Raw genomic sequence first — 14030 nt, 5'->3', positions numbered from 1 at the left:
TCGTTTAGATTAGTCGACGGAAACCGAATTCGAGCGATCTGAAACCATTTTATCAATGGCAACTTGTTATTTAGTTGACGTGAGACATTCATTCAAGTTTTCACGTACATTCTCGTTAGTCGAGTCACTTAATCTGAACGAGGCTTAGTTATGAAGTTCTATGGGTGTTTATGGCAGTTTAATAGCATTCTTATGTCGAATAATTTTTATAAAAAATTAACAGTTAACAACTATTCCAATATAACGGTAAGGTATATATACATATATATACATGGAAGAAAATTCTACAAATTAATTTTTATTTTTTCCGATATCAAGGTCTGGTATCTCTACTTATTGAGAAAATTTGATAACCATTATTTAATTACACTATTTGTTATTGCTACTTTAATAAAGCCAGGGTTCTAACTAGAATCTTAATTAGAAATTTAGACTAATAATTCTAAGAATGATTCTATATTATTCTTCTTTTAACATTTTTTTCTTCTCATAACATTTTTTGTTTTATATTATTTTATTGAATTATATATGATCCATTTTGTAGTAATAAATTATACGAGAACAACATAATATAAAACAAAAAATGTCGTGCATCTATTATTTTCTTATAAAACGAAAGGAACTTTTGAGACAACCTAATACATTCTAATTCAATATTATAATAATACATAATTTTAGAATGTTAAACTTCTTTAATAACAAGAGATTAGGAAGAAAAAAACGATCAGGGAAGTCCACCTACTTTTCTCTAGCTAACGTATGTGTACATTTCACGTACCACTGCGCCACTCGAAACACCTCACTTAATGCCCAGGAAATGTGTTGAAAAATATTTGTTCCTTTCAAAAAACACTGCCCAGAGTCGGAGTCGACACGTGTAATACGCGAGGTAATTGCAAAACCATTGCAACGGCGCGTGAAAAATAAAGATTCTCGAGAACGTGTGTCGTCTCACCTTGTACGGGCCAAGATTTTCCACAATGCAGGTGAAAACAGCTTCGCGACCCACAGAGACCGTCAGGTTGTTCAACGGTGTGCCGAACCTGGGTAAATCTGCAACACGAAAGGTCCTCGTCTTAAGTATCCCGCCACGGTGAACGCTTTACATAACCGTGGTATACACACTTACTTACTTACTGCTACTTATACTTATAACCCATCTAGGAACGCGCTAAAGTTTGCGAAGTACTCAAGAAACTCGGGCCGGTGAATGGGCCGAGTTAACGTAAGCGGGTCAACCGGGGACTAAGCCAGCCTCTTTATATTTCTCGACAAAATCCTTATTCTCCTGATTTCAGCACAACCTTCGTTCGATCATCATGACTATCTAAGGAACGGTTATCGTATGTCTCATGAAAATAAAGGGGCAGAAGGAAGATATCGAGATCGAAGGGATTTATTTTCATATTTTTATGAAATTCTAGGATAAAATTTTATGAGAAGATGGTTATGTTAATGTGTGGTTTTATAGAGAGTTGAGGTCAATGTGGGTTGTTTTGTGTATTGTGTATTGTTGTTCTATTTGTTGCATTATTTTATCGTTCGTGTCTTGATGGATAATTAAAGAAACGGAAGAAAAGAAGCATGTTTCATTTAATAAATATTGTAACAAAGATTACAAATCTTATTTGGCATGTTGAATGAAAATTACGTTATCTTGAAATTTCAACCTTTTTCGCTAAAATTTTTTGAATTAGTAGCTCATCGATATTTTAACGTTAAATGAAATAAAATCAAACTGTAAATAGCGGAGCAGAAATTGCACCGAAATGTTTCGGAGAGAAGCTTCAGTTTGAAAGCTGCAGTACGAACCGATGAAATTTTAAAAGACAAATTGAATATTCAAGAGCCTATAGCAGTTAAATAACAGGACTGGAATAAATTTTAATACGCCCCAGTCGTACATAAAGTGACGTTGGACTATAAATATAAAAATAATAAACTAACTTAAACTGATAAAGATCTGTGATGAACTATGGTTAATACGCATGAAAACAATGTTTACACTTTATTACAGTTTAAGCTGTAATAAAATTCTCTAAATAATAAATATTCGCTTATCACAACACATTTTCAACATACTTTTCGTGTATTTCATGTATTCTATACATGGATGTATATTTTTCCATTTATTATATTTCCGCATTTCGCGTATTTTATTTGCATATCATAACATATTTTAAATGCATAAGCATTAAAATAGATTTATTATAATTGGCAATTGCTATTGTTAAAACATATTGTCTTTCCTTATAGAACTATTCCTAATTAGCAATTACATATATATATATATATGAATTATTTTGAGGTATGCGTTGTTATGAATTCTTTCTTTTAATATAGATAAGTTTTGAATTAGTTTTCATTATTAGTTGATTTTCAATGAAACGTATCCAGCAGTAAAATATTCTTAAAATTGTAGAAAGGTAAATTTGTTACGATTCTTATTTTGAAACAGTAAATATTAAATGCTAATTTTAAATAAATAATAATAATAATAAATGTTAACTGAATTAAATTGCTAGAGGACATATATGAAGCTATTTGATAGCCTACTAAAAATAAAGAATGAGAGTATGTATTTTTTAGGAATATATGCATTAAATATACCGTACAAGCATATACCTAACAGATGTATCAGCCATCGAAATATATTTGATTCATATCGTAAGCGACCCAAGGTTTTATTATGCGGAAGGTTGTTGGAAACTGGACCCAAAAATTGCAGTTCTGGCAAGGCCATTGGCTACATTGGCCATATTGTGAATTTATGGCACGTCGATCGTCATCGGTGTTGGGGTGAAAGGTTAAGGTTCTGGAAATGCAAATGTCCAACAAAAATATGAAAATTTTGCGAGGTATAGAAAATCTTCTGTGCCATCGACTTTTCCCATATCAATACATTTTTTTCGTATAATTCACCAAATCTTTTTTTGAACATTTCCCACACACGATTATATTTTATTTTTTATGATCAATAAATGAAATGAAAAATGTGCAAAGAATTAACAAAAAAAAAAAAGAAGAAATAAAATAGATATAGATAACAGACATTTTTAACAAAAAAGTAATTTTATTTCAATGGTCAAATAAAGCGAGCTTCACTATGGTAAAAATACGATGACGTATGATCATATCGTAAACCTGGGGAAGTTCAAATATATGTGACTAATAGTGCCATATGAAATCCAATATAACGTAACATTTCATATTTTCGTTATCTCATAGTTTTCTAGTGAACTTTATTCGTGCAAATTTTCGCACAGTTATTGCACAGTCTCATTGCATAGTTATTATTATACATAACTGTATATACATAATCTATTATTTCAACTTAAAGATTATCTTAATATTTTTTGAAAAATTCGGTTCACACTAAATTAAATAACTCTTTGAAAAAGGGACTCGTACGACAAAATGGTAAATTGAGTAAATTGCTTTGGAAGTTTTAGTTAAACTAGAAAATAGCTTCTATTTAAAATATATTTTTTTCAAAAAGTTCCACAATTGATCTTTTTGGCATGGGATAAACTAATTTTCCACTAAAATTTGTTGAGACTTTGTTTTACAGACAAAATATCCTTATTATACACAAATATAATAGGCTCAAATCAATACACAAAGACATTGGCGAATAGCTGTACGATCTCAATAATAGCTTATTAACAAACAGCTATTATTGCGGAGAGATTTTCTCAAAGCACCGCATATATATACATAGCGACATATATAGCGTCTAAATTCGTTCGATATTACTTGCTTGGGCTCTAACAAGCAACGGCATCGCCATTGAACCGATAAACGATAATTAAACGTTAATCATGTTCTAAGGAAGTATTGATCCTCGCAGGAAATAGGTAAGACACGATCTCAGAGAGACGCGAGCCAATACGCATTAATTTCTCGACTTCTCACCAGCTAGTGACGGTTTAATTCGTTTACATCCTCAAAGGTTCTCAAATCGATGTACAATGCTTCAAAGTACAATCGAGGATCGAAATTTATCATTTCACAACTAACTGAAATAATTACGTATTCTTGTACTAATAAATTCTGCTATGTTAAAAAGAAAAATTAATTATTTTAGTCTACATTGAACTTAATAAATTTTTTGTAATAAATAATAATTTACTGGAAATATTTAGGCAGGAATAGGAATATTTATCCGTGATCTTTATATTTTATATGTTACGATTTTGGTTTTGTCCCTACTGGGTGAGCAAAGAAGTTTTTACATTTTCAGAATATCTTAGCGTACAATTAAAACAAGAAATCGTGTATATCAATGACGATGCTTGCGTATTTTCCTCAAATTTGACGATTTTTCTAACGATAGAAGAATACTATTGGAACGAAAATTGACTAAAAAAGAGACAAGAGGATTAATTTAGGAAATGTTGTAAAAATGCTGAGATTTTGAAGCGTCTACCGATTTTAAAGCTGTATTGGCATTTGAATTGCTTGAATTCATTGGAATATGGTCCCAAAGGAGTCTAGGAACTAACTAAAAAGTTTATAAACCAATATAATAAATTATTCTATATAATAAATGGTTTCAGTTTGTGGATCACTGTGCTATGTCTTCAAATTTAATGAAACATTATAAACTTCTGATGCTTAAAAGGGACTGCGGAAAGTTAAGTTTATTATTGAATGCAAAACTCTCGCAGTCTAATTAAATCACCGGTAAATACAACACCTTGAGCTTTGTTCGCGCCACTATGCTCATTACTGAAGCATGTCAGAAAATTACAGTAACAAGTGTGAAAGTTGAATAAGAATGTTCTTTATTTATCGAGTTAGAATTCGAATTAAGAGACAAAGACGACGTAAACACGAGAATACCGCTTCATATTTTTTCTTGTATTTTGTACATTAGATTTGACAAATTAAAGTTGAAACATTTGCCTAATAAGATACTAAAATGTCAAAGTCCACTTATCTGATCAGACTCCTTAAATACAATAAATTTTACTTGAAAAATATTTTTAAGAGGTCAATAAATAACGAGTTATTTCAGGTGGTAGTTTATAATTATAAATAATATACCAAATTGTAGCATGTTTTAATATAACATAACATGTGTTTAATCAAAGTTAAAATTTCTGAACGTCTAGATATTGTTAAAAGTAATTTCTGTCGGTTCGCTATCTAATTGAATCACAATGTGTATATAAATTTCATTTCTTTAATATGAAACTTTCGATTAAATTGCTTTCATTTGACTCTTGATTAAGCGTGGGGAAAAGGGAATGTAAATAGTCCAATTTTCAAGCGCAATAATAAATTCAATTAATAAAGTATTGATAAAATACAAAAATATTTAATATACCATTTGTTATTTAATCAATTCGATTATCCATCTCTTATTAACGTACGTGAATAATCTCACCGCAATTACGATTTTAACGTTGCAAGTTGATATTCTGCTTATTTCAATGGCCTTCTAATTTTCCGCAATTAAAACTATATCTCAGCGACAGTTGAATTATTCTGAAGTTTAGCAGAAATCTTTAATCAATGATCTTATCTTTTATTTTCTGTTCTTCAGTAATAGGTACATTTATGCGCTCGTTAGAATATGTGCTCCTTTAAGAGACAACGTATCACATGCATAATAGTTACGCAATAAGTGCAGTCTCGTGTCGTCATTTAGGCTTGTACAGTACAGTCAAATGTTTCCACTTGAACTACTTATGTGTAGGTAATTAAATCAATTGACATACAAGGGTGTAATATCTTACTCCTGTTTAATGTACAACTTCGAAAACTAACTTCTGCTAGTAAGTAAACACAGCAGAGACAAAACCAAAAGCAGAGAACACGCGAAAACAACTTGGCAGTTTACGTTTTTTCATAAAGCTCAAATTCAAGAAAGGGAGTCGCATTAAATTTGTGCAAGCTTGATGATATCCGACGAAAAAGGGAATAAGATTCACGAGATTCGAATCTGCCGGAGCCCATTGGTATTATATTGAGAAAAATCCTTCGGATATGTACGTTGAATGAAGGATCCGAATGAAAGAAAAGGTGAACGTATTTAATGCAAAGAACTCACGGCATTTAATTGCGGAAAATTGGGTACGCTATTGCAACGAAAAAGGAACGTTTAAATTAGTTTTTGACCTACATTCTCTACTGCTTAGAGAAACCTCGCGATTTTAAACTCTTGTAAAGCCACGCAACTCCAAAGTTATGTGACACACTACTGCATGTATATTCTAAAAATATTATTTAATTAGCATTATATTATCGTACTTTGACATTTTACTGGTTTCAGTTTATTTGTATTAATTCGTTGGTTCAACATTTTTAAATTAAAATGCAAAACCTTAATCAATCAAAATTTTCTTTCTCATACACGCAACACAACAAATAAAATTTCCATTATACATATAGAATTGATGGATGGTACTTTAACTTTTACATTCTCGAATTATATAACGATGACAAATATTTATCTGTAATCTAAATTAAAACATTTTAATTATATATGTTTCTCTAGGAAAACTAAAATCATATTCTAGCATCTTTAATTTTTGTTTAATAGATTTTTGTATTTTTTAATAAAAAGTTTGTCATATTATGCTACTGCTGCAATTATATAGGAGATATTGAATTATATTGGATTATGTTGAAGAAGAACTGTATGTTATTAAATAATGAAGATTAAAGTTCTTTCTGTTGTAAAACGTTCGAAACAGAATATCCTATGTTATATAAACAGACACAAACAATAGTATATGTAAATATATAAATATAAATATTCTTTTTTTCCATTGCTTGTACCAGATTAAATCAATATGTGAATTTAATGACCTGATAAAATAACAGTTTTATTGGAAGCACCACAAAGATCGCTCTATTCATTTGACAATAGCTATTCTGGTGAGAAACAGCTTCAACAAAGGTTGTTTTGGTAGAACCATTGAATATTCATTCAACGATAAGTCAGGATATACACCGCTTTTTATGGTATCGCTTGTACCATGTTGTATTACTAGACATGTTTCTGGCCACTACAATACGTGTTGGTACCCATAAAACCAAAAAATTTGCGAGAGTCGTTTTTATTCTAAGCTCCCAATATATCTGTTTATTATGTACATGATAACCAATTAATTGAATAAATATTTTGAATTCTTTACAAATTCAATAAAATTTATCTATAATTTTATAAACTTTTAATGAGAGGCACGACATTTAATTTTATAATTTTAAATACTTTTTCCAAGTAATTTCATTTCATTTCATTTCTATACTAAAGGAAAGTATTGATCATTTTTTTGGATTTATACTGCAATTCCGGAATTCCTAATTAATATTCATAAACAACCAAAATTTAAAAAATCACCAAAACTGAAATTAGACAATTTCACGACGCTGAAAATAAGCTCTCAACAGATAATATTTCTATAGAGTATGTGTATTGCATAAATTATCCACATGTAAGTCGAAGCTCTAATATATTTTGTATCTTCTTTTTCTTTTCATCTTCCAACTTTCTATCATCTAACTTTTCACTGTGCTTTGCATCTCATGAACATTAATATTTTTAATTACTTTTATATTATTACGTTTAGTCGAAATATTCTCACCAAAGATAGTAATTGTAAAACCACGGGAACAAGGAGATTAATGAGGTCGCTTCCTAGAAAGGGTCAAAGTGAAACTCAGCGCATAATTTCATCGTTTTATCACATATCGTGAAAATCTGATCCAGCCATGCAATTTTTCCAAGTCTGCAAGATTCGACCACAGGAAAATTAGTCGAAAACGATCTAAAATCGACTTGAAAGAGAATGATGAGAAGTATGATGAATAGATCATTGCAACGTTTTTTTCTTAGACGAGATGGGCGACTAAGATTTCTAGAAAAATGTGTTTAATTATAACAAGTTTCATGGTGAGATCGAAATCTGTAAGGACAGCAACCACTGACGTGCAATTTAACTGAGCAGCTATTTGTGACGAGAGCCCGCCCGGTTAATTTTCCTTTTCAAATTGCTTCCGACTCGCTGAGGCTACGAACATAATTGATATTAATATGCTCCGAAGGAACGAATATTGTAAAATAAAACCAAGACTAATTTCTCTATCCAGCCTGAATCGTTATTAATATTTCACATTTTGTGTATTTAATTATGATAGATATCGTGATATTATTTCGTTTTTCCTTCAGATAGATCTCTGTCAAGATTTATTTTTGAAGCAGATATCGAGAAATTTTGTAGAATACGTACCACAAAGTGTGGAAATAATTTCGAAATCTTTAAAATTTGAAGTAATAAATTTAAAAGTTGTGCCAATAGTTTCAAAAAAGCGTGATACTACAAAAGTAGACGAAATATTTCCTGTAACTTACAGAAAATAATATATTTATTATCCTTAACTAAACTCCACGGGATCGTGTACTTTCCTTCTACGATCGATATTAATATTTCCCAGAGGTACAAACGTTGCAAACTTAAGCTAACATCGCAACATTTGCTATGGAATACCGCATGGATAAATCGAGCCAAATTATATGCAAATATTATATCATTATTAGGCGATATACCATAATTTATTTTACTATTTCGAGTAATACTGAATACACGTCACAACTGTTTTAACATCGGCAGTCTCGATTCTCAATGTATGGTTCTAAATAGAACAGTATTGTATCAATAGTCTGTACTTCATATCAGTGCTCACGAAACGAGCTCCATTCCCGTACAGTTTCCTAATATATCGCTGTTTCAGCTTTAAATTGTGTGTAAAATGATCGTTTTCCTCGTGTTCACGTAACACCTACCAAGGAAAAATGGAAAACTACCGCATTATTAAGTCGCTACATATGAAATATCGTTCCTTCGAAGTTTGAATTTGACAGAATAATATCATGTACTAAATTAAATAAAATTGTGTTCTATCATTAATTATCAACCACATTAAAAAAGAAGAATATTAAATTTAGATTTATACATGATCCCTATTTTACAAAGTTTAAATTAAAAGTTTTTAAAAAATTTAATTTTTGTCTGTAAAATCATTTCCCCATGAACTATTCATTTATATTACGAAAGAATCAATATCGAAATTGATTTTATCCAAAATTCGTTCGTCTTTATTTTTAACTTCGCAGTAGTAGGAATTTCTTATTACAAAATAATCTGCTTGACAAGTTTAAAGGAACTAGAATAGCTTCTGTAACGTAATTCCTTTTTTAGATATGCAGTAAGTATAGATATATAACTTTCAACTCACATACTGTTAAGCTCAACCCTAGGAAGTTTTACCTTTGTGTTAATTTGTATAATACATAACTAATGTATAACTTAACAACTAACGATGTATATATATATATAACTTATAATATTATCTTTTATATATTTTACATTTCTACCTGATAATAAAATGACCACTACACCAATTCGAGGTTAAAGTGCACCAAGTGTATGAATGTCTTCCTGTCTCTATCCGATCGCGAAGCAGGAATATTGAATATCTCCCAGCCTCTATTCGACCAAAGTAGAAATATTCAAGTAGCAAGTTTTATTACTTGCAGATGCGTGACACACGGTGGTCACGGTTTCTGACTGGCATAGTGGCACAGGAAAACAGTCCAGCGCAAACATTTGAACGGCGAAATTCTCGCTCATGTTTTTGCAAACATGCATGTTTAAACATGGGAACACGAAGGGGTAGATTCGCTGACGCGTACGAAATTGCCTCGGCAAATGTAAACGATCGTTTTTATAAAATTCGTCAATCGTTCGGAAGCTTCCTTGAACTTTCTATAACAGTAGCACGAGACGCATTTTAACTTTAATAGAAGAACCAAATTCATCGATCGGGTAATTACAGTTAACAAGCGGACTTTCAATCTATAAAATGAATATCTATTAATGTCTGTAAAGTTCTTGGCAAAGGTTACGTGAAAAATTAGACGCTCGTTTTCTTCGTGCTTCTTAAAGAGTCCTTTCTAATCTGATGGCCGTACAACCGGGAAAACGGGGAAACAAAAATCAGCACGCAAAGATGAAACGAATCGATAACCAACCTCGTACTCGAAACAACGCTAATTGTTTCACCGAGAAACGAACACGAAATTCGTTCCCTAGCTTGTTCAATAGGCCGTTGCTGCAATTCCTTTTCAATTAGGTTTCTTGAATATCCACTCCACGCTATTATTCTATTTTATTATCACGGAAATACAAGGTATTTTGTTTCTCCACTTTATTTTCTTTCCATTAGCTATGAATGTATTGGATTCGAAAAGTTCGTCAATATCATTAATTATATTTTGCCTTATTATCGATTGTTAACAATATTAATGAAATTAATAAATAATTAATATAAAATATTATTTTGTTTTCACATATTGGTAGATGCATATTTTTATAGTAAAAGCAGCCAATGATGACAATTTTAAGCACATACTTCTATTTTATCAAAGGACATCCACGTTGTCTTTTAAAATTTGCAAACGTAATTTCCCTGAAAATCTTCAAAGTATAAATTTACTTTTTATACAGAATACATATATGCACGTGCTCCTATTTCTTGTACATTATAACTGACGCGGTTTCTATTTAGTTTTTGTCAGCTAAAGTAGAACACCTTTGATGTATTATTACATCCTGCCACATACATTAGGAGGTTGGCTGCTTTTCATCGGTTAAAGCTATTATCCTCTGACATATTACATCTTTTACTATAGTATGTGCGTATCTTGTTTAAGCAAATTACCCTAATTAAGACAAAGACTATTGATATATACTAAATCTTCTTATAGATTCGCTAGTAAGCTTTCTAATATATATCAGACTATATTATGTGTCTCGTTTATCTTAGATTTCTTAATATCCTTACTGATATTGTAGGATTCATTTAGCTTGAACTTCTTAATATCCTTACGGATATTGTAGGTTTCATTTATCTTGGATTTAATATTCTTAATGGTGCGATATACTTTTATCAATACACGAAGTTACGTCCAAACAAAATTGTTTGGTTGAGAAAGAAACCTTCTTCGAACGAAAGAGCAAAATTTTATATGAACCGATCGATTATTTGACACAAATTTCCAAAGAGATAATTCCTTTAAAAAATCCCTAAAAAGGTTCATCCACAACGTGAAATACGCACTAATAGAAACAAAGAATCAATATGAGGCAGACATTGTTCGAACAATGGTTGGGATAATCGAATACATTTGCCTGGTGCGCGTAAGCCAGAAAGATCTCGTGGATGATATCTAGATTTGTAATCTGCAGCTTGACCCAGACTCTATGTAAATTCAAGCAAGTATGAGAGAAGGTAAAACGGAGCGGGCAGAGTGGCTAAAAAGAAAGAGAAAAAAAGCGTGGAATATCGTAGGAAAGTAGACGATGAAACGATTTTCGAATCCTGGCACGTCCGCGTATTACCATCGATGGAGGCATCCGGCTCTCCTTTGGAAATAAACGTAACGATTCTATCTAAGATCGAGGGATCAATACGCGTCTCGATGAACCGTAAAACGGCGAGTTCTCGAACCGTTTCTGGAATTATGCCCATGGACGGTGCAAGCGTTTGTGCCTTAATCCGATTGGTCGAATTTCGGAAAATCAACCAGGGTAAGGAGGATTGAACAATAGAAAACTTGCATGAACACCACTGGTTTTGGAGGAAAGTTTGCTACTTTTAAGGTTGGATGAAACACGCCACGGATAATATCCTATTTCGGGAGAATACGTAATCAGTTTCTTCTTCCGCGACATTCGCTCTTCCGTGGTGCAATGACGTTTGGCGAGCACGATGACCTGTTCCGGGAAATGAGACTGGCTCTTTTGTGATGGTCTTGGCATAGGTTGAAGCAAGATGTGGTGGATATTTAGTAGAGTGTGAAAGTGTATGTTCATCAAGTTCATGGAAAGAAAGTTAGGAAAAAAAAAGGAGAAATGAGTTGAAATATTTAGGAGATTGCGAATTAGATAATGTTTAAGACAAAACTTATAAAAATTGAAATTGAAACAATTAAAAGGAAATTTCATTAAAATCTCTTTGTTCAATCCACCATAATATATCCAAGTATGGGAAATATTCTAAGACACTGAAGTATGAATGCTTCTTTCTAACTTATACAGAATTAGAACATAGGTATCTATAAACTATAAACTATACTAATATCTATTCTTACTATTTAAAAAGAAAAGAACTCAATTGAAATTGCTGTAAAATCCCTCAAAATCCATTTCTAAATCCACCTTTCAAATATATTGATTAATCTTCTCACGCTAATACTCCATGTTGAAGAGGAAGGAACGGAACACAATGACAAGAAGATTCGATCGAACGAGCAGCAGTGGCTAGCATTTTTCTACTGAAGGTTTGCGAAACATTCGAAGAGACGTATCATCGATTTCGCGTGTTGTCACGGCACACGAATTATCGTCGCGTGATAGAAACTCGACGAACGGTGACTATAAGCCTGCTGATATTATCTGTCAGTTCGTCGTTCTCCCGTAAAAAGGATGCCGGATTTGGTGTCCACGGGTAGAATCTAATCTGAGTGGCACGCATTAGCATCGGAATTAACGAGACCTTCCTTTTGATCCCGCTTACTTGCACGCTCTTTGTCCCGTGACAATTGCGGCTTTATCCCAGTGCTATCTCCAGGAAATCGTAATCGCGAACGCAAAGATCAAATGTTAGTTTCGAAGATGCTTCTCGTTGCAATCGGGTCAGAAACTGAGTGTCTGAGAAACTTGTTAATCAGATCGCCCTTTAACTAGGAACTTTTATAATCATGGAATTTAAAATAAAAAAAAATGAACCAATGTTAATTAGGTTGATTTTAATCCTTGCTAATATAAATATGGTATAATTTATTCTTAAAAAGAAATTTATCTTTAGAAATAAAATGACACGTACGTAATGTACAATATATATATATATATTAATCTTATTAATATATTAATATATTATCTTAAAAAGATAGAAAAAAGTAGGGGATTCTTAAATAAAACAATTATATACAAAAGATTAGCAATCTAAGTGGCGAGTTAACTAGTTTTCTATGGTTAATAGGTAAATCCCTTCGAAATATATCTTCTTTTTACTACTAAATGCAGGAATGTAATTACATAAACTGCAATGCTCCCAAATTTGAAAAAGAAATAAATTAAATATGATTTTTAAAATATGCAATCCCATTTATAATGATATTCTATGTTTCAAGAGATGTTAGTCATGTTGGAAAAATTTTAACAACTCAACAGTTATTGTAAAAATTTTATGTTGTATTCTATGAAAATTTTGTTTGGATTCCTCTAATTTAGAAATGTTCAGAATTTTTGTAATATTATACATACCTACATGGAATTAATTGAGTACGAGTTTTGGAAACATTGTATTCGTAAAATATACGAAGTTTAAGAACTTAACTACTTTTAATTCTCATTGAGAGGAATAAAGGATGCTTCATCAATATAGGTCATGAAATGCTCGTAACGTAAGGTCTACTTTTGTATTTACGAGAATTTGATGTAACAAGTGAATCTCTTCGCAATGCATCGAATGCAAACAAAAGAATCGGTTTGGATTTCTTTCTGCGGAATACTTAAAGACTTTATTCTATTTATCAACGATAGAAATAGACAGATAGTCGTACAATACGGGGCATGAAAGAAATACTTGAAAATGTATGTCGCTTTGCGATCCGCAGATGTCAGTTTTGTATTGAATGGGATAGCTAGCTTGTCAAATATCTCTTGAAAATGTAAAACTAAATTCTCAGGCTTCGTGTCGATAGAATGGATTTTAGGAGTCATGTTGAGTAAATATTTTGTGTTCCCCTTAAGAAATACTACATACAGGTAAGATTAAAATCCTGGTCGCATTTTTAGGTATTTTTGATAAAAATGTAAAACTTTGAAATTAAAAAATTAAAAATTTCATAAAATTAATAAGTTATTTCATTTTATAAACGATTCGTATAATATGTAGGGCTTAGTAAAATAAATATTTTAGGAAAAAGAAAATTTTTGCAATATTACTAAAAA

The 14030-nt window shown here is 31.5% G+C and overlaps 2 protein-coding genes across 5 annotated transcripts in view; one reads left to right on the top strand and one right to left on the bottom strand.

Annotated features, from left to right (window-relative positions):
• LOC132906121 (transmembrane protease serine 9-like) overlaps nt 1–14030 on the top strand; it is a 400143-nt gene that overhangs the window by 217179 nt on the left and 168934 nt on the right. The window lies entirely within an intron of this gene.
• Nucleotides 1–14030, bottom strand: part of LOC132906424 (lachesin-like) — a 168086-nt gene that overhangs the window by 86425 nt on the left and 67631 nt on the right. For all 4 annotated transcript variants that reach the window (XM_060958600.1, XM_060958602.1, XM_060958601.1 and 1 more), the window contains exon 2: nt 956–1053. In XM_060958600.1, coding sequence (XP_060814583.1) covers nt 956–1053 — 98 coding nt within the window. The remainder of the gene's footprint in view (nt 1–955; nt 1054–14030) is intronic.

This window comes from Bombus pascuorum, chromosome 4 (assembly GCF_905332965.1).
Source record: "Bombus pascuorum chromosome 4, iyBomPasc1.1, whole genome shotgun sequence".
Classification (NCBI taxonomy): Eukaryota; Metazoa; Arthropoda; class Insecta; order Hymenoptera; family Apidae; genus Bombus; species Bombus pascuorum.
Note: the sequence above shows the minus strand (reverse complement) of the source record. Positions and strands in the feature narration are given on the sequence as shown.